Raw genomic sequence first — 22,236 nt, forward strand, 5'->3', positions numbered from 1 at the left:
ACCCTCAGCTAGGGTGAGGGAAACAGATTGCTGCTGAAATTGAGCAAATGAGATTGGGCCTCAACTCCAGGGATGCAGTGTGGCCTCTGCACAGTGCAGGGGGTCTGTGCAGGCTGGCTCTTCCTGGACTGGGAATGCTCAGCTTTGTGTGCAGTGTAAGGTCAGCCCCGTCTGCCTGCCTTCCTAGTTTGTATGGATTCCTGTCTTACTTGCCTGCATAGAAAGCTGTGCACCGCTTACCAGTTGTCTCAGAGCCCCGCTCTTTCCCTTCAGGGTCTCCTACTGCGGGTGTCTGATCAGAGACCTCCCTGTTTCCCAGCCCTGCCAATGGCTGCTTTCTGCTGCTTCTGAGCTGACCTACCTGGTGCTAGGAGCCTGTTAGCACCCCGCGTGGGTGGGCACGTGCATGAGTGTGGGTGGGTGGATGTGTACTTGTGTGATTCAGGTGGCAGGGACTGGTTTTATTCTTGCTCTTGGCCCAAAAGCTGCTCTCGTGAATGCAATGGACTTCACTCTTGAACTTGAGCAAGAGCTGAATGCTGGGACCAGTTCCTGTGACCTTCAGGCAAAGGGACGGAGGTGGTGGCTTTTATATTCTGGGGCCAGCCCTTCATCCTAGTCAACAAATCGTCCACTCCTGCCCACCTCCTCAAGCTCCTGGGGTCTGTCTCCTCCCATGGTGGGACCGGGCACACAGTGATGGTGGACTTGTGAGTGGCAGGCCGTGAGAGAGCAGTGGTGGGGGTTGGGACCTTTGTAACCTTGTCACTGGGGCCAGGCAGCCTAAGTGAGGTGGCTTAAGGACAGAGAACCAAGAAAACCCTTCCCACAGTAGGGGGCAGAAGGACTCCCAGCCGAGAGACCATGTGTGTGTTCTGTGCTCAGGTGAGGAGAGAAGTAGCTCTCTGGGGTCTGTACTCCCCTGTCTTCAACCTGAGGTCAAGGTCAGGTTTTAACTTGTCTGTGTTTAACCTCCAAATGACATATGGTGTTTTTATCATGACTGCAGAAGGGACTGTGTGTGACCTGGACAGAACCTGGTCCTGGTGGCAGTGACACCACCAGCTCTGGGGATTCTTGTGTCCCGTGATAGCTGGCGATGGCTCAGTCTCCTTCACCTTTGCTTTCCAGGTGGAACCTCAGATATGCCGCTCAGTTCCACCGTTCTGCTCACTGAGGACGCAGGGGTGCCAGGGCTGTCGTCTTTGTATTCTCTGATACCAAGTTTAAGTAGCATTTTGTATGTCTGTACGTGCTACCTTGTGCATTTAAAAAGCCAATTCTAGAAGGGACTCCTTAGGTGGACGTGACCCTTGCCTTGGCACCGAGGTGGCAAGTGCACAGCTATGCAGAGCTGGTCGGGGCTGCCACTGTCCCTGTCCTGCCTGTGAGCGGTTTGACGGCAGAGCTGGTGTCCACCCCTGCACTGCCCACAGCCCCTTGCAACAGCAAGCTGTGCAGTCCGTTCCGGAGTGGACTCTGCAGGTCATTCCGTGGTTCAGAATGGAGGGGACTTTGGTTCCTCTGTGCAGCAGTGACAAGAAATCACAGATGCCCCTGGTGTCCAGATCATCCTAATCTAAGCAAACACTGAGGAGGGAGGGAAGCGAGAGAGAGCGGGCCTTGGAGGTACTTCCCTAGTTGTGTGCCCTGTGTGGCGCCAGTTGGAGTCAACTGTGTGTGACCTGGTAGGAGACCAGTTGGCTTGGCAGTTAGTTGGTGTCCCTGGGTCGCTTCCCACATACACCCGTGTCAACATCCTCTCTAAATAAAAAGCCTCATTGAGAACACATTCCCTCCTCATTCTTCCTTATTTTGTTGTGCTCTGGTTTTTGTTTTGCTATTTCAAAAAAAGTTTGCTGCTGTGTGTGTACATGGTTGGGCAACAGTCTGCTGAGGTCTGGGCTCTCAAGGTTGCACACTCCTGTGGGATCCTGCACTCGGGCTGAACCCGAGTGGGTGGAGGCCGGGTGACTCTGGGCTGTGGAGTGGGAAGAGGCTTCCTGTCTCTAGACAGAGTCTACTGGCCTTGTCATCCAGCCTCTGAAGCTTCTATGTCTCATGTTCCTCCCCTCAAACATCACTGTCACTTGGAAACCATACCTACAGCATTTTCAGTGGCTGGTGAACAGGTACAGGGCATTAGAAGACCACTCTCCAAACCGTAGGGGCATCACCTGTGTATACAGTAGAAGTATGACCTGGTGCCAGAAGTATGACCTGGTGCCGGCCTCTGTCAGTCAGCCCACCTGCTGAGCCCTTGGGACTATCTGCGTGAAAGACCGGAGTCCCTCCACACGCTCAGTTGTGTGCCCAGTTCAGCCGCTCTGTTCACATAGAGGGGGTGGGGACAGGAGAGGGTCGTTTCGCCCTCACCTGTGTTCATCCTTGCAACTTGCCTTTGGGGTTTTTTGTTTATTTTTGAGACAGATTTGCTGCAGATCCCAGCCTAGCTTTGGATTCTCAATCCTCTTGTGTATTAGTTATTCTGTGTGTTCAAAACTAAAAGTGTGGCCAGCAGGGAGTGTGTGCTTAGCATACAGAGTGAAGAAAGGTCTCTGGGACCCTGTGGCTCTTGAACCTGGGACAGAGCATCTAGAGCCGATGGGACTGTGGGGACTGAGAGAGAGAAGGCCCTGCTTTGCCCCTGCTGACCACAGCAGCCGAGCTGAAAGTGTCCTGCTGTAGGAACACTGCCGTAGGTAGGCTTTTTCCTAAGAGAAATGCCAGCTAACAGTTAAGTGGCCTGGCCCAGTTTTTGGCAACTCCTGAATCCCCTCCGGGCATTCACCAGCCACCTCTATGATTCCAAGAATGTTTGATCAAGACATCCAAGCCATTGGATACTCAAAAACCCTGGGTGCTCACTGCCTGGGGGGCCCAGGACAGCACAAATCCCTATGAGGAGAATGTACCCCAGTCACACTGCCCCCCCCCCCACATCATCGATGGGGGCCAGAGGTACAGCCCCTTCACCTGCACAAGTGACATCCTTGGCCAGGGCGAGCAGCTCCATTCCTCCATCCAGCTCTGGGGAGAGGGGAGAACATTTCTTTGCCCTGTGAGTTTGGGGAAGAGCAATGGACTTTTTCTCCACCTCCCACACAGAGGGCCTCTTGACCCTCATGGAACCCAAGGGAGGCGCTCAATGCAGCAGCTGGGTCCCGGCAGCTTGGGGTGTGCTGCTGCAGCACCCGACCCTGTGTGTGCCCTCAGGCCCTGAGGCTTCAGAATGGTCAGGTTTCAACCATTGCTTCCTGATCAAACCCGTGAGCAAACAAGAGCGACGCCCACTGGGCTTCCCTGGGTTCAGGGCCTTTCCTGGGCTTGCATGCCACCTGGTAATGGCGGGGGCAGGCAGGGGGAAGGGTGCTACCTAGAGTCTTCAGCTGGCAGGAAACGCCAGGTCACCTGGATGCCTCTGCTCACAGGCGGCTCTTCACCTCACAGCAGGCACAAACAGCCCAGGTTCCTGCTTCTGTGTGGCGCAGAATGGCTGGCCATGGCTCTTGAACACTGTGAGTAAAACATATATGTGTATGCCCAGAACTTGGGGAGGCTGGGGCAGGATTGCCCCGATTCCAGGACAGCCGGAAGCCTGTCCTGCCAACTAATCGCCGCTCCCGCTCCCCGTCATGCTATTCAGCAGACACATGGACCTGGGTATCTCAGCTGTGGAAAGTTGTGTACACGGAACCTGTCCTCAAGTCCAGGAGCTCCGAGTCCTTGAGTCTTAGGGATAATGAGGACATTCTCTCACCACCCAGGCTAGGGAGTACCCGGTCCTGGGCCCTCCTGTTCACCTTTCCAGGACCTCTGTAGTGGGCTCCAGGAGAGTGACCACAGCCACTTCCGTGAGAAGACACACCTGGTGTGAGATCAGGCCATCTTGAACTTAGCTACTGAGGCTACTGGGGACTGGTCCAGGTTCCTTCTCAGTCCCCAGAGTGGCTCAGCCACCAATGCCTTGTCAGCATGGGACTGGCTGCTCCCCAGCCTGGATCAGTGTAAACCATGAGTGTCAATGCAGACATGGATGGAGGAACTCCACATGTGTGCCATTGGGAAGCTGCTGATTCTGCTGTGGCCCCAAAGTGTCAGCCCACCAAGGACCACTGGTTTCCTCCTTGCCTCTTGGTTTTAGTAGGGATGACAAGATGCCTAGCTAAGTGTCCCCAGAGTGCCGTGGGACAGTCAATGCCTCCAAGTTCTCCAAATCGGGAACCAGTCTCCATCAAAGCAGCTTTCTAGGGACCTTGTTTGAGGTTTCAGCCTGAACCAAGGGCACAGGGCCCTTTCAATGAAGTTCGTGCCATTTCTCAAGGGAAATGGAGCTCAGAGGATTCAAGACTTAATTCAGGACAGGAAAGCAATTCATAAGAAAGTGTTTGGAGCCGGGCGGTGGTGGCGCACACCTTTAATCCCAGCACTTGGGAGGCAGAGGCAGGCAGATCTCTGTGAGTTCAAGGCCAGCCTGGTCTACAAGAGTGAGTTCCAGGGCTGGAGAGATGGCTCAGAGGTTAAGAGCATTGCCTGCTCTTCCAAAGGTCCTGAGTTCAATTCCCAGCAACCACATGGTGGCTCACAACCATCTGAAATGAGATCTGATGCCCTCTTCTGGCTGCAGGCAGACACACAGACAGAATATTGTATACATAATAAATAAATAAATATTAAAAAAAAAAAAAGAGTGAGTTCCAGGACAGGCTCCAAAGCTACAGAGAAACCCTGTCTCGAAGGGAAAAAAAAAAAGGAGAAAGGAAGAAAGAAAGTGTTCGGATACTGCATGACAAGTCTGGGGTCCCCGACCGCTGTTCTTGTGTTTTAAGTTATAGTTTGGATTTTATTGTGTATACATGCGTGTTTTGTATGTGAGCTACAGATGTGCCCACAGAGTTCAGAAGAGGGCATTGGACCCTCTGGCATTGCAGTCACAGATGGTTGTGAGCCACCATGTGGGCACGGATACCCAAACCCAGGTCTTCTGTAAGAGCAACTCATGCTCCACAACCACCGAGCCCTCGCCACAGTCCTGAGGCTGCCTTTCTACTGCATGTGCGCGCAGCATCTACTGTGAGTTTAATGCAAGAGTGAGCTGTGCGAAGCCCTATTCATAAAGGGGGTGCTGAGCGTGGTAGCGCTAACCCCAGCACTCCAGCCTTGGTTTTGATGTGTGATCTTCCTTTTCATCATATCCTGAGCTACAGTCAGTGGCAACAGTGGCTCCAATGGCTGCAGACAGACTTCACGGGGGAGGGGGGCCAGCATGGCCTCCCTCAGAGCTCCAGTGGAGAGCAGTGTTAGGTTTGGGGTGGAGCCACACTGAGATAGATTCGAGGGGAGCCCTGCAATGGACGACTGTAGAGGAGGGGCTGGGCCAGAAGGGCTCTAACATCATGGGCAGACAGGCGACAACATGGCGGGGTGTCTGAAGAACGGCATGGGGGACATGGAGCAGAAGCAGGAAGCTATTCTTGCATTTCCTGAAGACGGGGGAAGTTGCATAGCAGGAGGCTGCAGTGTGGCTCTCTGATTCCCAGGCAGGGACATGGGTAAGGAACCCAAGCGTGGTTTTGATGTGAACTCGGTTCCCCAGTGAGAAGTCCTGATACTGGGATTGCCTGTTGGCTAGGGTCTCCTGCAGACAGTGGCTCCGTCAGGTTCCTGCGGTGTCTGAAAAGCCTGCTGCAGAGAGCGGGCTGCGCAGACTGGGTACTACTCTTGCACCAACTAAGTCCAGGGACCATGGCTCTACTTCCTGGAGGGCACACGGGCTGCAGGGCTCCAGGATACTTCAGAGAGCCATCAGAGCTTCTCGTTTGTGTGACAGGTCAGCAGGCAGCATCCCTAGGCCAAGACCAGGATTCTGGGGCTGGGGGTTGCTGAGATTATGCCCAGCGGACAGTGGGAGGTTGATGTTTCCTGCCTTCCCCAGCTCATCCATCTAACTGCTCCATTGCCCTGCCTGTTCCCTGGCTGGACCTTGGCCCTAGTGGTGCTGAGCCGCCCACGTGGCTGTGGGGTCAGAGGCAGGCCTCCCCGGGGGCAGTTCTCAGTGCTGCAGTTTATATAACACTCAGACACACACACACACACACACACACACACACACACACACACACACACAGCCTCTGGGACCTAGGCCATAGGCAGGGAGCTGCCCAGGGTCAGTCAGAGCTGGTAGCCAGGGTAACCAAGTTCCCCTTCTACTTCTGGGGCCCAAGTTAGCCCCCAGACTCTTTTTCTTGTCTACAGTGGGCCCTCGGGCACTCTCCCTACAGTGACTCCTCAGGTTAGGAGCTCTCCAGCTAAGGGAATACTGGGTGACTGTGGGGGAGGGAGACAGAGGCTCCTGTGTGGGGGAGGGTGCCCTACCGCAGCCTTTGGAGTCCCCGACGTCCCTTCTCTGTAAACTGAGGAGGAAGTGCCCTTATTTGAGCAGAAGTGGGTCTCCTGTGGCTGGACTGTGCGTGTGGGGTTCCCAGGGAGGAGGGAGTGCTTCTGTTTGCGATATCTTGTTACTGTCCTGGGGGTGGGACCAATGAGAACCTGGGAACGTGGAGAGCTCACCCTTCCTGGAAAGGCTGTAGTAGTGTCCTTGGGTTCCTCGCCATGTCCCCACGCCCTTCCCGAGCTGCTAGCTACATCTGAGTCAATACTAGTTACGCTTTTTCCAGGAAAGACAAAGTGGGCTGACCTCTCTGGAACTGCTGAATGACTGCAGTACCATCCTCGGGCTTCCTTCTAGGGGAAGGGGGGAGGGCAGGGCAGGCGTGGGCTTCCTCGGCGAGACGCCAACAGAAGTGGCGCTTCGTGAGGTCGGCGCCCCACCATAGTGGAGCTCCCACCATGTGGTCCTTCACTGAGAGGTGTCCCTAGCAATGGAGTTCATGCCAGCCCCCACCTGGGTCTTCAGGACAGACTGGAGCCAGCAGCCAGGGACTTGCCAGAAAAGAACAGGCAAGGTTTCCGTGAGACTGCTGCCCTCTGGTGGCTGCTGTGGTCACTGCACAGGGCTCAGGAGAGGAAGGAATGGGACTTGTGCTCAGTCCACTTGACACCTGTTGGGTGCTTCGGGCACCTGAGCTGAACTCTCCCACCACGCATGCTTCCCATATATGGCTGTCTCTGAAGCCTCTTGTGGACTGTGCATAGGAAGCGTACTGTCCAGGGGTCCCATCCACGCCCGCCTTGACTGCCTGTCTTTGACTTTCAGGTGCTGGAGGCCAGCGCTGAACTGTCCCCAGAGGAGAGGAGGGTCTTGGAAAGGAAACTGAAGAAGGAACGGAAAAAGGAAGAGAAAAAGCGGCTGCGAGAGGCAGGCATTGCTGCGGCTCAGACAGCCAAGGGCCAGACCCTGCCAGCCAAGCCCTCGGCTGCCGTTCTAGCCCTGGAGTATCTCCAAGGGTAAGCACCGCTGTGGGCTGAATCCAGAACATTCTGCTGCTGCCATGATTCTGGGAAGAAGTCTTTGTGGCGGGTGGGGAATGTCACCCCTTGACTGATGTTGGGGAGGCTCCTGCCCTGTCTATTCTGTATCCACACAACTGCCCTCAGGCACGTCCCCTCTGTGGCTACTGTGTGCCCAGCCTGCAGACACACCACCATCTTGGCTGGGCACTGAAAACAGATATTCTGGAAGTCAGGGAGGCCACGTCCCTGAACCACAGTGCACTGCAGATTGTGACAGCCCCACAGCTAGGTATCCTCCCGGGTGTTTTGTTTGGTTTTTAAGATTAACTTTATCTTCAATTCTGTGGGTGTGTCAGACCTTCCTGGAGCTGGAGTTCCAGGCAGGAGAGTGTACCGATCTTTAGCTCCTGAGCTGTCATTCAAGCCTCCTCCCAGGTGGGCTTGCTAAGCCGCTACGTCTGCCTACAGGAAGAAGGGTGTATTGGGGGCCACATCTCATCGTGGTGGAGAAGGGCGACACAGCTAGTCACATCGCGTCCATGTGTGGCAGCTCTAAGTGAATCCTGGCGCTTCCTCCTTCCTACTCGCTCAGTCCAGAACCCCAGCCCCTGGGACAGCGCCGCTCACATTCAGGGCAGGTCTTCCCGCCTCGGTTAACCCCATCTAGACACTTCCTCACAGATGTGCCCAGAGGTTCGTTTCCTGTGCAGGTCTCAATTCTGTCAAGTTGGCAGCGTTAACTGTCACACTGGGCGGGTGCTGAGAGAGGTTTGGCTTGTGGTGGCGGGCAGCTGGAGCCTCACAATAGTTGCATCCCCAGAGAAGCCGCCCTTCCCAGGGCCTGAGTGTTCAGGTGCAAGATCCGCCATGCAGGAGGCCACATGCACAGGTGGGCATGGCAGCAACCACAGTGGCCAGAGCCAGGTCAGCTTTTAGGTAGATCAAAGGGACCCAAAGAGTCAAAGAGCCTTGTGGAGAGGTGGTTTTGCAGGAGCTGCAGAGGCAGGGGGCTGCCCTTTGCTCTGAAGCTGGGGCTCTTGCAGGAGTCCTTGTGATTGGTCAGCCGAGGTTTCCTGGGATTAATGGGGTGATGGAACTCATGAACCAGACCGTGGTCTTTCATTATGTCCAGAGTGTTCCTCCTGGCCTTGGTCATTAGGATATCCTTACAGCAAGCAAGAATGCAGGAAGGGGACATGGGTTAGAAAGAGATTCCCACCCATAGCTCATAAAGCAGAGGAAACCTTGGTCCCAGAATCCTCTGCAAGATCACAGAGGGCAGTGGGCCTTGGCACGGTCCCCTCTGGGAGTTAGACCAAGTACAGTGTGACCAGCTCTGCCTTCATTTAGGCCCTACCGTGTCTCTGGCAGGACTGTGGGCCAGGCCCAGGTGGCATTGCAGGAATGTTGACAGGTCCCTGTACTTCATCCCAAGCCTGGTGTGTGCTTAGGCTGAGGCCCCTGGATTCTCTGCCTTTGTATCCAGAGAGGGGATGGTGCAGCCTCACTTTTAATACCCACAAAGTGGCTGGGGACCAGGGCAGACCTGGGGATGTCTTTGTCCTGCCAGATGGTGACTTCCTTCCCACCTTAAAGAGCACTGGACTCAGAACGAGCCCAGCCCTGCCATTTCAGGTATCTGGGGTGCAGCCTCAGTGTTTGTGGTCTGTATGTAACCTCTAGCCTACTTCTCCAGGCTGGTGTCCTGTCTCCACCTTGATCATGGCTCTTTTCATCCTCCTGCTCTCGAGAAGTCACTCTCAGGGACATAGGATATGTGCAAGGGATGGAAGGATACAGGGTATAGGGCTTGGAACAGGACACAAGTCAGAAAATGCATCCCTTGACTGTCCTGGGGCCTCACACAACCTGAGTCCCTCCTTGGACTTGGTCAGACATTCAGGTAGGTGGAACCCAGCTCAGCCCTGAGGCAGGTGGAAACTGTGGCTTCAATGGGCCGTCTGTGAGTCCCATGAAGCTTCTGTGAGAGCAAGGAACTGAGGTTGGAGCCTGGGCCCCCAGCCCAGGAGGATGTAGAGACCTGGTGGGTGTGCTGGGGGTCATGCACAGCCTTTCAGTAAACTACAAGGAAACTCCCAGCTAATGCTGGCACACTTCAAACCCTTACTGCCGAGGCAGAAATGCCTGAGGAGTTAGTGAACCAAGACAGAGGAAATGAGCTGGAGGATTGGAGCGTGGATCCCAGAACTGAAGAAAAGCATGGAGACCTGCCTGAAATTCCATCTTCAGAAAGCAGGGAGGGGATCTCAAGACCAAACTGGCATGGAGACTTACCATATTGGCAAACTCTGGGTTTAATTAAGAGACCCTGCTTTAAGTCGGGCAGTTGCAGCGCATGCCTTTAATCCCAACACTTGGGAGGCAGAGGCAGGTGGATCACTGTGAGTTTGATACTAGCCTGGTCTATGAAGGGAATTCCAGGACAGCCAGAGCTGATACACAAGAGAAATCCTGTCTCAAAAAAATCGAGAGAGAGAGAGAGAGAGAGAGAGAGAGAGAGAGAGAGAGAGAGAGAGAGACTTTGCATCAGTGAGCAAGGTGAAAGAGTGATTGCAGCCTCCATGCATGTGTGCGTGCCTGTGTGCCCGCGCATGCGCACGCGCACATACACACACTTGCAAACATGCATGCATACACACATGAAAATGCAAAGGGAAAAAATGAGCCCAGCATTCTGTCACACTTTCTGTAATCCCAACACTTAAAAGGCTGAGGCAGGGGGATGACCCTGGCTACATAGTGAGTTTGAGTCCAGCTTGGCTATTTAAGGCTCTCTCAAAAAACAAAAATGAATTGATAGATTCAAGAAATTTAGAATGCTCCCTTTAAAGTCATAAAATAACAGAATTGTACAGTTGGAAATTGATCGTGTATCCTGTTGTTACAAATATAGGTACCCAAGATGGAGAAGGGACCCCCACACACACAGTAGACGTGCTGAGGATACACATCCCCCTGAGCCAGGTTTCGTTACCACGAGCTTGCAGGTGATCTGGTCTCAGAGCCCTAGGAATGTCCTCCATCCTGAGTGTCTGTCTTGGTTCCCAGGTGGGCCCGGAAGCAGGAGAGCTGGAGATTCCAGAAGACGAGGCAGACGTGGCTCTTGCTGAACATGTATGACGAAGACAAGGTCTGTACACAGCAGACGGGCATGTAGGACATTCGAGTGACAGGGTCCATGCGCAGGTGTCCATCTAAGCAAGGTTCCTGCATGCAGATGAGCACCTGACCAGGACCCCTGCCTAGGGGCTGGGTCTTCCAGGTGCCAAGACCATGTCATGCTGGCACATAGATGGAGTCCTTGCACAGAGGGTAGCCCACCTAAGTGACCGGATCCATATACAGCATGCAGGTCACGTGTGCCCCTTCAGCAGAGGTGCAGCCTGGAAGGGCTGTCCTTGTGGTCCCGTACAGCGGTGTGTCATCTTCTCTCATCCCTCCACCCCTGTTCGCCAAGACCCTAAATCCCTTCCTTGTCCTCCGTGCCACCTGCATGTCTAAGAGTGTGAGTGTGCCAGGCTCCTCTCAAGGCGGGATCTGGTTCCTTGGGGAAAGATGGAATTTGGAAGCAGAACCCCACAGCTAAGTTAGGGGGCTGGAGCTGCCCTGTCGGTGCTGAACTCCCATAAGTCCTCTGTCCTGCAGGACTCTCCTACCCTTCCCCCAGGGCCGCACCACTGCTTCCCCCCAGGCTGCTCCCTGGAGTGTCTGTCTGTCTGTCATACAGGGTAAAGGATGCTCCGTGTGTGCCTCTTAGGGTGCGGGGTGCCCATATCTGGAGGCGTCAAGTGAGGGCTGTGCCCGTCAACCCCACCCACCTTCAGGCACAGGCCTGCCCCCGCTGTGTGGGTCTCCCCGCTGTATAATGTCTTCATGTGGGCATACTGAAAATACATGAGCTTGAAATAGAAACAAAGTCAAAAGCTGCGGCTCGGGCTCGGTGGGTGGAGTGCCTGCCTAGTGGGCACAAGACCTTGGGTTCCATCCCCAGCCCGGCATACACTGGGTGTGAAGTTGCACACTTGTAACCACAGCACTGCTGTGGGAGAGGGAGGGAGAAGGAGGAGGAGTTTGGGGTCACCCTTGGCCAGCCTGAGCTAGAGATGGTGCCTCAGAAAAAAAGTTTTTAAAATGTATATAGGGAATGTCTGAAGCACGGGAGAGGCCTGCCAGCACACTGGCCTCTTTTCCATGTCCCCCTCTTGTCCTGACAAAGTAACAGCAGGGTGGTTGGGGGGGGTCACTTGCACACAGCTCTGCTAGGAGACCCCATCGTGAGGACAGTGTGAGCTGGATGCCTAGGCCGTCACGGGGAGGAACCCTAGTCCCTGCCGCTGCTCAGGATCCCCATGCCCCGGCCCTCAGCACTGTCCTCCTTCCCCCAGGTTCCTGATGAGCACTTTCCCACCCTGCTGGACTACCTCGAGGGGCTGAAGGGCAGTGCCCGTGAGCTGACAGTCCAGAAGGCCGAGGCCCTGATGCAGGAGCTCGATGAGGCCGACACCGAGGCCAGAGATGCACAGCTGGGGAAGATGGAGCGCCTCCGGCAGGTGCTGCAGCTGCTCTCCTAACAGGAGGAGGTGGCCTTGGGACCCGAGGACATGCTGGCTACCTCCTCTGCAGCTTTGGGAGCAAGCAGGTCACCGGAAGGTCATGTGCCTTGAGGACTTCCTTCCAAAGTCCTGGGAAGGACCCCCCCCACACACACACACACCTATATGCAGTCCTGGTGCCTTGAGAGTTGAACATGGTCTCCCAGAAGCAGCTCCCAGCTGCCACTCCCATGTGTGTGGCCCCAAGGTGGCTGTGAACAGATTCTATGAATGAAATCTCAGAGACTGGCCCATGCCGGCTTTCCCCATCAGCTAGGGTTTTGGTGGATCTCCTACATACTCAGTCTGAGGGCCGCTGCAGTACAGCCTAACAACTTACCTGCCTACAAGGAAGCCCTGCTGGGGACTTGGAGTGAGGATCCTGGACCTGTATGGCCGCCAGGAGCTACTAGAGGCTGCTGCCCCTTGACCCCGGCTGGCTTTCAGCAACCATGTGTTGTCCCTCAGTGTCAGGAGTAGGTCCAGCTCCTTCTCACTGGGTTGTCTCAGCCCACATGTTGGAAGCAGAATGACTAAGCATTTGTGTCTGGACCTGTGTCACTGTCAGAGCACATAACCGACTCTCAGTGAGTGAATTTCCTGGGGACCATAAAGAAGCATCCATAGATACCATGTATGGAGGGCACTGACCGGCCAGAGAGGATGTGGTGCAAGTCTAACTCAGTGAGCATTGAGCTCACTGGGTTTGCATGGGAGCTGTGCAGGGTCTGTCTTCAGCCTCCTGGGCCATCCAGCCCACAGCTTTCAGAGCCCCTCACTCACAACCCCTGGGCATCAGAGTAACTTTTACACACCCCTGGAATAGAGCTATATAAAAGAGGTGTACAGATCACATATTATCTACTAGATCATAAGAAATTTATTTTAAAAGCAATTCTGAATATATTTAATTTTGTCATTTATTAAAGATTTAAAACAAGTTTGCAGAGGTGTGCAGCCTTGTTGCTGAGAACTGAGGGGGAGGACAGAAAATACTGAAAGCTTGTTTTCCATAAATTGTCTTAAACTCTGAGGCTAATTCCAGCTCTCAGGAGGCAGAGGCAGGCAGATCTCTGAATTTGAGGCCAGCCTGGTCTACAGAGTTGAGTTCAGGACAGCCAGGACTGCACTGAAACTCTGCCTTGAAAACCCAAAATAAATAAATAAAACCCTGAGACTGATAGCATCATGTCATGAGCCAGGGAGTTTCAGGTTGCAGATCATGCAGCAGGAGTGCACACATGGTGTGTTCAGGTCATGCGGCAGGAGGGTGTGCTCAGAACCAAGGCTACAGGGAAGTTGTGCTATGTGACACCAGGAAACAGGACTTATTACACGTTTAACTGTTTGTTTGTTTGTTTGTTTATTTTTGGTTTTTCTAACCAGAGTTTTTCTGTGTAGACCAGGCTGGCCCCGAACTCACAGAGATCCACTTGCCTCTGTCTCCCAAGTGCTGGGATTAAAGGTGTGCGCCACCACCCCCAGGCTACACATTTTACTTCTGATTTTTGATTGTTGCACAGAAATGTCTGACTTGCCAAATGTTTTCTTGCCCGAGTAGAGCTGCAGCCCACAGTTGAAGAGGCAGGAAGGAATGGTGGCTGGGATCTCAGGTGGATCAGGTGACTCCCACGCTGGTATCCCTCCCTACATGGATGTCAACGGGCCCAGTCTCTCAGGGGTCTCCTTTGGCTGGTGACAGCTGCTCTGATTGATGCAAGGCCCAAGAGGACAGAGTTCCACCGCCCACTCCCAGCTCCAAGTGGACAGGACTTGCGTCACACTGAGGAGATAGATGGCCAACCAGAGCCAGCTGGGCTAAAGCCAGGCTGCCCTCAGCTGCCCTCAGCTGCCCAGAGGTCCAAGTGAGCCTGTGAGAGCAGCCGCGGTTCCATTCAGAACCTTCTGCCACTAGAGGGCGGTCCAGTCCCTACCGCCTTAAGCACTGCCCTCCTGCCTGAAACACGATGCCACGTGGCAGAAGAGAGGGCACACACTGGGGTAGCCCCCAGGCTGCAAACTCTACCAGATCACCTGAGTGAAGCAGAGCTGAGCTGTCCCTGGGTCATATGAAAGTGTTAGGATAGAACTGGGCAGTGGTGAAAAACACTATTAATCTCCAGCACTCGGAAGGCAGAGGCAGGCAGATCTCTGAGTTTGAGATCAGCCTGGTTTTCACAGTGAGTTTCAGAACAGCCAGGGCTGCATAGAGAAGCCCTATCTGGGGGGGGGGGGGGGGGGGGGGGGGGGTGGGAGGGGGGGGGGGGGGGGGGGGGGAGTGGTAGTCTTGTATCAGGTCCCTAGCACTTGGGCACAGTGGCAGAATTCTGCATTCGTGTGGGAGAGAGGCAGCCGGCCAACGTGTGCACCTTTCCCTGGGTCATGGGTCTCAGGCAGTCTGGCTATTTGTACTCAGACCCTATCTCACTTACAAACCCCGTCCCCAGCCCTGTCCTGCATCCCTCAGACACTTCTGACACTTAAGGTTCAGTTACTTTAAAGCCCTGGCTGCGTCTAGCATCAAGGCAGTGTGACATCAGAGCCCAAGGGGGACTCATTCCTGTCCCTTTCACCACCAAACCACCAAACTGTTGGTGCCAGAAGGGACCCGAGTATCACCTGATCTGGGTCTTACATTTACTCCAGCTGGCTCTTTCCACTCCTGGTGGCATCCAGCCCTGCCCTTCCACACTTGGGGAAGCCTTGCACTGTCCGTCGCTGTCTCGGGCACTTCTGGAGCTGGCATGTTGTCACAACAGACATGCGCAGCAGGGTTATCAGCCTGCGCGTTCCAAAACCTTGAGTGGGCACACAGAGAAACAGGGAATACAAAAAATAACACAAAGGAGGGAGGAGCCAGGAGGATCAGGAGCCATAGCGCTGGGTCTCCTCGTAGCCAGGTCAAGTGGGAAACGTGGTGGGTCACTCACTGTCGGTGAGACCTGGCTTTAGGAACCTGGCAGAGGGTTCCCAGGAAATCATCTGGGAGATGCTCTTTTCTGCCAGGTGTTCTTGCCCCAGGTCACCAGAGTGTCAGTCTTCGCAGGAGAAGGGGACAGAAAAGTCACCTGTGGTCAAGCTCAAGCATCCCCTGGAGTCCCCTTGATTCCAGTCAAAGGTGGAGCACCCCGAACTGTGACTGGCAGATTCTGCCTAGTTAGAGATAGGAGGATGCACTGGGGACTGTGGAAGGGCTATAGACCAGGTATCTGAGTTTCGGGACCCCCATGGCCTGGTGCAGAGTTGCCTGGTGGGCAAGGAGAACAATGAAGAAACTGAGACCTAGTTCAAATCCCCGTACTCTGGGGATTTGACGGCCTTGGGAACCAGAGTAGAGAACAGTCTGTAGTGTTCAGAATGAAGGCGCCTGGAAGGTAGGTTTCTGGGAACACCGTATCAGGCCAGGGTAGGGATGCTGGGCTAAACAGGAGACATATCTACCACCACCCCCCAATGCCCAACTAAAAGGCCAGCTTCCAAATTCCAGTGGGCAAATGTGGGCAGCCTGCCACCCTGTACACTGTGTCGTAAAAGCTGTGGTACTCAGCTTGTGGCCCAGAGGGACAAAGTAGGCACCGTCTGCCCATCATTCATTGCTAGGGACGCTTCAGCCACACCATAGCCTGCAGTGGAGAGGCAGCGAGGCTCTGGCAGTGTGCAAGCACCCTAGGATCTAGGCACTGCACGCAAGGTCTGGGCAGGGGGCCGCATGGTAAAGGCTGGGGCAGGCCGCAGATCCAGGTCTGCGGGGCTGAGGCCGGGCGGGGGCAGCAGATGGTACCGCTGGAGGAGGCCCACAAACAGCAGGAAGAGCTCCATCATGGCCAGGCTTTTTCCAACGCAGACCCGGCGGCCTGAAAGAGAAACCAAAGCACCTTGTAGTGTGCCAGGCCTGCTCCTGGAGGGGAGAGGGGCAAGCAGGAGCTAGTGAAGGCACTCCCTGGAGGCTGAGGGCCAGCAAGGTACCAGTGGAGAAAGGCAGGAAGGCGCCCCGCTTCACGAACCGCCCGTCGGCATCCAGGAAGTGGTGTGGGTTGAACTGGCTTGGGGTCTCCCATTGAGTCTTGTCCAGGAGCACTGAGGTCAGCAGAGGGATCACAGGGGTGCCCTATAGGGTAGAGGGGTCCCAAGGTAGGCTGATCTGCTTGGAGGGAGGGGAAGGGGCAGAGCGCCACCCGGGGGAGTTCCTGCCCCCCACCTCCACCACCTAGACAAGTGAATTTGAGACCCAGGAAGTCCCCTGTCCACCCGGCCAAAGCAAAGAAGTAGGACGGCACCTTGGGAAGCAGGTAGCCCCCCAGCTGGATATCAGCAGTTGTGCAGCGGGGCACATGGGGCAGGAGTGTGATGTACCGCTGTGTCTCATGCAGCACCGCACTGGTGTACGGCAGCGCTCGCTGGTCCTCTGGCCGGGGTAGCTGCCCGGGGCCCAGCACTCGGTCCAGCTCCTCCTGCACGCGGCCTAGGCCAGAGGGTGGCATTGCGTGAGTGAGCGCCCCCCCAGACCCCTAAGGGTTCCAACCCCCTACCACAGGGTGACTCTCACCCTGCACATGCGGGTGCTTAACCATTAGGAAGACTGCCCACTGCAGTGTGGCTGCCGTGGTCTCTGTTCCAGCCATGACCATGTCCAGTGTGCAGGCCAGGACATTTTCCTCACCAAACATGTCCTCAGGGTCATCCTCCTGCAGGGCAGATGGTTAGAAATGGGCTTAAAGCTCTGGGGATCCAACCCCAACCTGTGGACCCACCCCAGTCCTAGGCCCCAGAGGAGAATGAGGTAGAAGTCGGGCAGGTGGGGGGGCAGTGAATGGCATTTACTGAGGCTCCACCCAGCCCCAGTGCCCATTCCAGGGACTTTGAGGAGCCAAGCTCACAGAGGAGGAGACTGAGACTCCCAGCGGTCCCCAGCAGATGGGAAAGAACCCTCAGTAGTTCCCTCCCCCTGAGCTGGGGCCACTCAGCCTCCGACTGGTCTCTGGGAAAGTCCCGGCCTGTCCACACCTGGCCCTGCTGGAGCAGAGCCTCCATGTAACTCCGCAGGGGGCCGCCACTTGGCAAGGGTGGTCTCCGTGCCTTCAGCAGGGTTCTCAGGATAGCGCGCACCTCCTCGATCTTGCTCAAGACAGGCCTGTGCAACCGCAGCAGAGCCCCCAGCCGGGGGAAGGTGTTGAATAGCTGAGAGTGGGCGGGACAGCGGGGTGGGGTAGAGGTGAGGTGATGGATGCAGTCACTGTAAGCAAGCCAATCCATCTAGCAGCAGGTGCACCGGGCAATGCTGCCCCTGGCCACAAGAGGGCACCAGGCCCACAGTACTGAAGGCTTACCACCCTCCTGGAAGTCCGGGGGCTAGGAGGGAATCTCAGGGCATTCAGGAAGGAGCCAGGTGACAGCACTTGGGTGGCTGTGCCAAGACCAAGAGTAATGGCTGCCTATGGACGTGTTCCTTTCTATCTTCGCTGAAAGGGAAGGGCAGAGGAGGAATGGCTACCATGGGGAAGGAGTCACAGCTATGGGGTCTCATAGGTCTTGGGGAGGGGCAATTTGTAGCTTACGGTAGAGTGGGTTTGGTGCCAGTAGGCATTTAGGATTCCAGCAGCCCCTACATTGGCAATTACTGGTGGGAAATGCCACATATTGCTCTAAAGTGATAGGGACCATCCCTACTGCCCGAGCTATCCAGAGGGACCCCGCCTCTCCATCCCTCAGGGAGTGCTCTGAGGATGAACTCACTGCTTGCTCTGACTGCACAGGTGGGATGCTAAGAGCGTTTTCACCACAGTGACTGCTCTCCCTACCCCCTATGGGGCCTCATCCTGAGTCAGGGCCCAACTGTAATGGCTGGGTGCTGGTTACTATGTGTCTTCTAGGATTCGGTTAGCAGCATGGTGGCCCAAATCCAGGACTCTTTTACACTTTAGGACACTGGGCATAGAAAAGGCTCATTTTCATGATTTCTGTGATGAGGAGCGTGTGGTCAAGAACATCTTTAGTTCCAGTACTCACGAGGTAGAGACAAGTGGATCTCTGTGAGTTCGAAGCCAGCCTGATCTATATAGAGTTCCAGGACAGCCACAACTACACAGAGAGATATGAATGCCCTGAGATTCTCTCTCAAAAACTAAATAAAAGGGGCTGGAGAGATGGTTCAGTGGTTAAGAGCACTGGCTACTCTTCAAGAGGACCCAGGTTCAATTCCCAGCGCCCACTTGGCAGCTCACAACAGTCTGTAACCCCAGTTCCAGGGGACCTGACACCCTCACACCAATAAATAAATAAATGGTGCTTGGGTGTGGGGGGACCTCTGGGACATGGGCCCCACAAACTGTTAAGGCCTGCCAGAGAACATAGGCTTGGTTCACGTGCAAAACATGCCAACCAGTGTTTGTCTTTGACCAATGCCACCCATTCCTTGCTCGTTTTATTTTTGTTTTCTCTTTGGAAACAGGGTTTCATGTAGCTTCGGCTGCCCGCAAACTCACTAGTGGAAGATGACCTTGAATTTATGACCCTCCTGACTCCATTCCCAGAGTGCTGGGATGGCAGGTGTCTGATGCTGAGCCTGAAACCCGGGGCTTCGTGCACGCTAGGCACGCTAGGGAAGCCGCATTCCCTAGCCCGAGGGCTCCTTGTCCAAAGGGTGACAAGGCTGGCAGCCGGGCAAGGAGGAAACGTGGTGGGTACCAAGCAGCCCTGACCTCACACTCCCACACCCTAGTTCAATAGGGGCTCAGTTCCCTGTGGCGTGGCGGCCTCTCACCTGTATGCCAGGTGACCCCAACAGGACCATGACCTGGTCGATGAGACTCAGCAGGGACACAAACACAGGGTCCTGGTAGTCAAAACGCTGGCCAAAGACGAGTCCAAAGGTGATGTTGCAGGGTGCCCAGCCCAGCAGGGCCAAGGGGAAGGGCTGGCCTGGAGGTCGGGGAGGAAAACAGGCGTCAGGGGAGGCAGAGATCCCGGGGAAGGGCAGCTTTGGCCCCCACTCACCTCCGTAGCTGTCCAGCTGCCTCTTAAGACAGGCCAGCTCCTGCAACACCTTGCCCACCATGGGAGGCTGTCCCACCCCCAGGCTGTGTAGCGTCCGCACCGTGAACTGGCGAGCCGCCCTCCAGTGAGCTCCAGAGGAAAAGAAGATGCCTGTTGGGTAGACATGAGCCATGAGTGCTAGCCACTCCCCATCCTGATGATGCATGCAGGGAATAGAGGCCCAATTGGGGGCCCCAGGCTCAACTCCAGGCCCCTCCCAATCAGAGGTTACCCTTGGTCATACCTCTCTAGGCTTGCCATGGACTGATCCTGTTCCTCCCCGGCACCAGCCCAAGAGGCCAAGACCCCCCATCTGTCAGGGCATCCCAGTGCCCACCTACCCCCTCCTTGCTGGATGAGCTGGAAGATGGGGATCGGGGGCCTGTCGGCCAGTTCATGCCTGGTCCCAACCAGGGCCTCCCTTACCACCTCGTAGCCTGACAGCACCACAGTCTTCTGAGATCCCAGGTGGACTGTGAACACTGGCCCATAGCGTTCTGAGAGCTGGTAGGGACAGACAGGCGTCAGACAGGCAACCCCTACCTACCCTCCAAGAGCTGAGTTTAACAGGACAATATTGCGGACTTTACAGCTGGAGGGGACCATCCCAAGAACCCCTCCAGTCTCCCCAGGAATGGGTGCTGTTCAGACTGCCACCTCCCCACTTCAAAGATAAAACAAAAACAAAAACCGCTGAAAATGGGAAAGCAGGAATTGAATTTGTGCCGGTCTCACCAAGAGTCATGACTGGGCCTGCCCGATATCTACTCCCCACAATCAGACCTGAAGTAGGGCCTGAACCTAGTGCCCGAAGCCACGTGGAGTCTAGCCTGATCCACCTGAGGAAAGGTGGGGGCAGAGCCACTTCAAGTCGGGTCTGCAGGTGTGTGGACTTCTCGACAAACAAGAGTCCCTTGGACAAAGTTCAAGGCCCTCCACCCCACTGAGTCTGTCAGCCCTGGTTAGAGGCGGGGCAACCTGCATACCTTCACCTCTGGGTCCTGGGGAGAACCCGTACCCCAGTGACCCTCCCCCACCTCTCAAATAAGAACACTGCCTAACGATCTGCAACCATACCCCATTTCAGTCACTACTAGATACATCTGCCAGCTTCTTTCTCGCTGTCCCATGCAGGCTTTCCCGCAAATATGCCTCCCGGAGCCCACCCTGCCCGCCACTCCTGAACCATGACCCTGGACTGTGCTTCCCGCTGTTAGCTTGCTTGCTTGCTTGCTTGCTTGCTTGCTTATTTGCAGTGTGGGCATAGAACCAGGCCCTTCTGCATGCTGAATAAGCACACTACAATGAGCTCCATCTCCAGCCTGGGTTATGCATTTCTTCTTACCCCTGCTCTCTGGGAACAAGCCTCTGGGCTCTTGTATCCCACACTACCTTCCCTTGTCGGAGATGGAACACAGACACCATCGAGGCAGTGAAATGACATAGGACTGCCTACCCTACCTCCATCAGTGCCCGGTCCTGTTGGGTCACACCCAGCAAATGCAGGTTCCCCAGGAATGGCAGAGGGCGAGGCCCAGGGGGCCACTGAGGGGCCAGGGTGCGATGCCGGGCATAGCCCTGGAGCAGCCCCCATAGCCCCAGAAGCAGCAAGATCCCCGAGACACCCAGGAGCAGCAGAATCATGTGAACAGCTGAGCTGAGCAAACCCTCAGCTCTCCAGGGGCCCCGTGATCCCCGTGCCTTATAGCCATCCTCCCTAGGGCGTGTCGGCACCCCACCCACCCCACCACCCCGAGAATGTGGAATGAGCAGTTCGCAGGGGACAGCCCAGCAAGAGACTTAAAGCTACAGGCTGTGTGAAATGTGGGGTCGCCTCTGTGGCAGGGAGCCTGGGGTTGGGGCCAAAAGAACCTCTGTAGGAGGCGCAGAACCGAGGCTTTTTGGTCACAGGTTGTCTAAGCCTGGACCATTCGGGGTCAAGCTTCCAGGATATCCACACCCTTCCATGTGCCCCCAGGTTCCAGTGACATGGTCAAAGTCCATTGTCTACTCTGTCCTTAGTTCTCTTAGAACCTGTTAGTTCTACGTGGTCTCCTCATCAAAGTGGAACTTGTGGTTTTGGGGACTTCTTCCTCATTCTGAAAAGAAGAGTCTCTTGCGTCTTCAGATTGGAGCCTCCAGAAGCAGGACCTCTATCTAACACTGAATACTCTGTGCAGCCATCAAGGGCCTCAAAGCCCATGGCCTTCAGAAGCAGCCAGAGTCTTCTGAAGTCAAGGGAGCTCACCCCACAGCCTGCAGTAAGGGGCGGGGCCACCCAGACACTGAGAGGCTATCCAGCAGACTGTGTACAGACACAGCAGGTGGCCAGGTTTACAGCCCCAACTGTCTGGGCCTTAATCCTGCCTCTTAAACCCTGGTGGCCTCACTGGGGAGGAGGTGCCCCTGAGATAGGATTGTGCGGGGCGGGTGACTTTTGGCACCAGAAGTAGCTGGGCTGCTTCCCACAGCCTGCCTCAACATGAGGCACCTGGAGTGCTCCCCCTACCCGACCTCCAGTGGGCCCCTCACCATGGGGCCTGTCCCCTGGGGTGTCATCCACGCCCTGCACAAATGCTGAGCTGAAGCAGAAGCCATCCCCGCTCCCTGCACCCAGGTCTTGCTCCCCTATATGACTTGTGGAGCAAAGCTTACCTAGACTGCATCTCACCTGTGCTGTGAACCTAGCACCTCTGTTCTCTGGAACAGCATGAGCCTGGGCCGGGACAGTTCCTTGTCACCACTGTAGATGTCTGGACCGTGCTTCAACTGTTGCCAAAGCCACTTACTGGGCATCCACAGTAGGGATCCAACCCAGCCAGGGAAATCTGCATAATTGCTGCAGGGAGCACTTCCTGAGCACTCACGGTGTGCCAGCCTTGGCCGGGAGTCAGGGCTGTGGAAATCAGAGGCAGAGGGACCAGCGGGATCGTGCCATCGCAATTCCAGGGCAAGACTGGTGCAACTCCTTTTGCCATCGACTATGCATTGGGCGGGAGGGGGGAAGGGGGGAGTCAAGGCAGATGGTGTTTTATGGAGTCTGTACTGCAGCTAGTGAGCTGAGATTTGCCTGACTGTCGGGAACAATGTGATGTGGAGTAGGTGTAGAGAAGCCAGGAGAGGTGTCAGGGTGGTCAGGGCTGGAGTCTGCAACCCCTCCAGGAGCAGACATGAGCTC

At 55.4% G+C, this 22,236-nt stretch overlaps 2 protein-coding genes across 2 annotated transcripts in view; one reads left to right on the forward strand and one right to left on the reverse strand.

Annotated features, from left to right (window-relative positions):
* CUNH7orf50 (chromosome unknown C7orf50 homolog) overlaps positions 1–14,262 on the forward strand; it is a 103,042-nt gene extending 88,780 nt beyond the window's left edge. The window contains exons 3-5 of the mRNA XM_050163198.1: positions 7,217–7,407; positions 10,483–10,564; positions 11,820–14,262. Of these exons, the coding sequence (XP_050019155.1) occupies positions 7,217–7,407; positions 10,483–10,564; positions 11,820–12,005 (459 nt within the window). The 3' untranslated portion in view covers positions 12,006–14,262. The remainder of the gene's footprint in view (positions 1–7,216; positions 7,408–10,482; positions 10,565–11,819) is intronic.
* Positions 14,263–14,295: 33 nt separating this feature from the next.
* On the reverse strand, positions 14,296–20,702 carry Cyp2w1 (cytochrome P450 family 2 subfamily W member 1). The gene is made up of 9 exons (XM_050163234.1): positions 20,520–20,702; positions 19,400–19,562; positions 19,020–19,169; positions 18,787–18,944; positions 17,031–17,204; positions 16,573–16,711; positions 16,304–16,488; positions 15,993–16,134; positions 14,296–15,880 (listed from the first exon to the last, which is right to left on the reverse strand). The coding sequence occupies exons 1-9, from the start codon at positions 20,700–20,702 to the stop codon at positions 15,693–15,695; spliced, it is 1,482 nt and encodes a 493-aa protein (XP_050019191.1). The 3' UTR covers positions 14,296–15,692.
* Between the last annotated feature and the right edge of the window lie 1,534 nt (positions 20,703–22,236).

This window comes from Alexandromys fortis, unplaced genomic scaffold (assembly GCF_014885135.2).
Source record: "Alexandromys fortis isolate MF-2015 unplaced genomic scaffold, M_Fortis_MF-2015_v1.1 scaffold_144, whole genome shotgun sequence".
Lineage (NCBI taxonomy): Eukaryota > Metazoa > Chordata > Mammalia > Rodentia > Cricetidae > Alexandromys > Alexandromys fortis.

Coding starts and splice junctions, on each gene's coding strand:
- Cyp2w1 (XM_050163234.1), bottom strand. CDS start 20,702: ATGATTCTGCTGCTCCTGGGTGTCTCGGGGATCTTGCTGCTTCTGGGG. Junction 16,489..16,572: donor TAAGCACCCGCATGTGCAGG/GTGAGAGTCACC, acceptor CCTCTGGCCTAG/GCCGCGTGCAGGAGGAGCTG. Junction 15,881..15,992: donor CTTCCTGCCTTTCTCCACTG/GTACCTTGCTGG, acceptor TTTCTCTTTCAG/GCCGCCGGGTCTGCGTTGGA.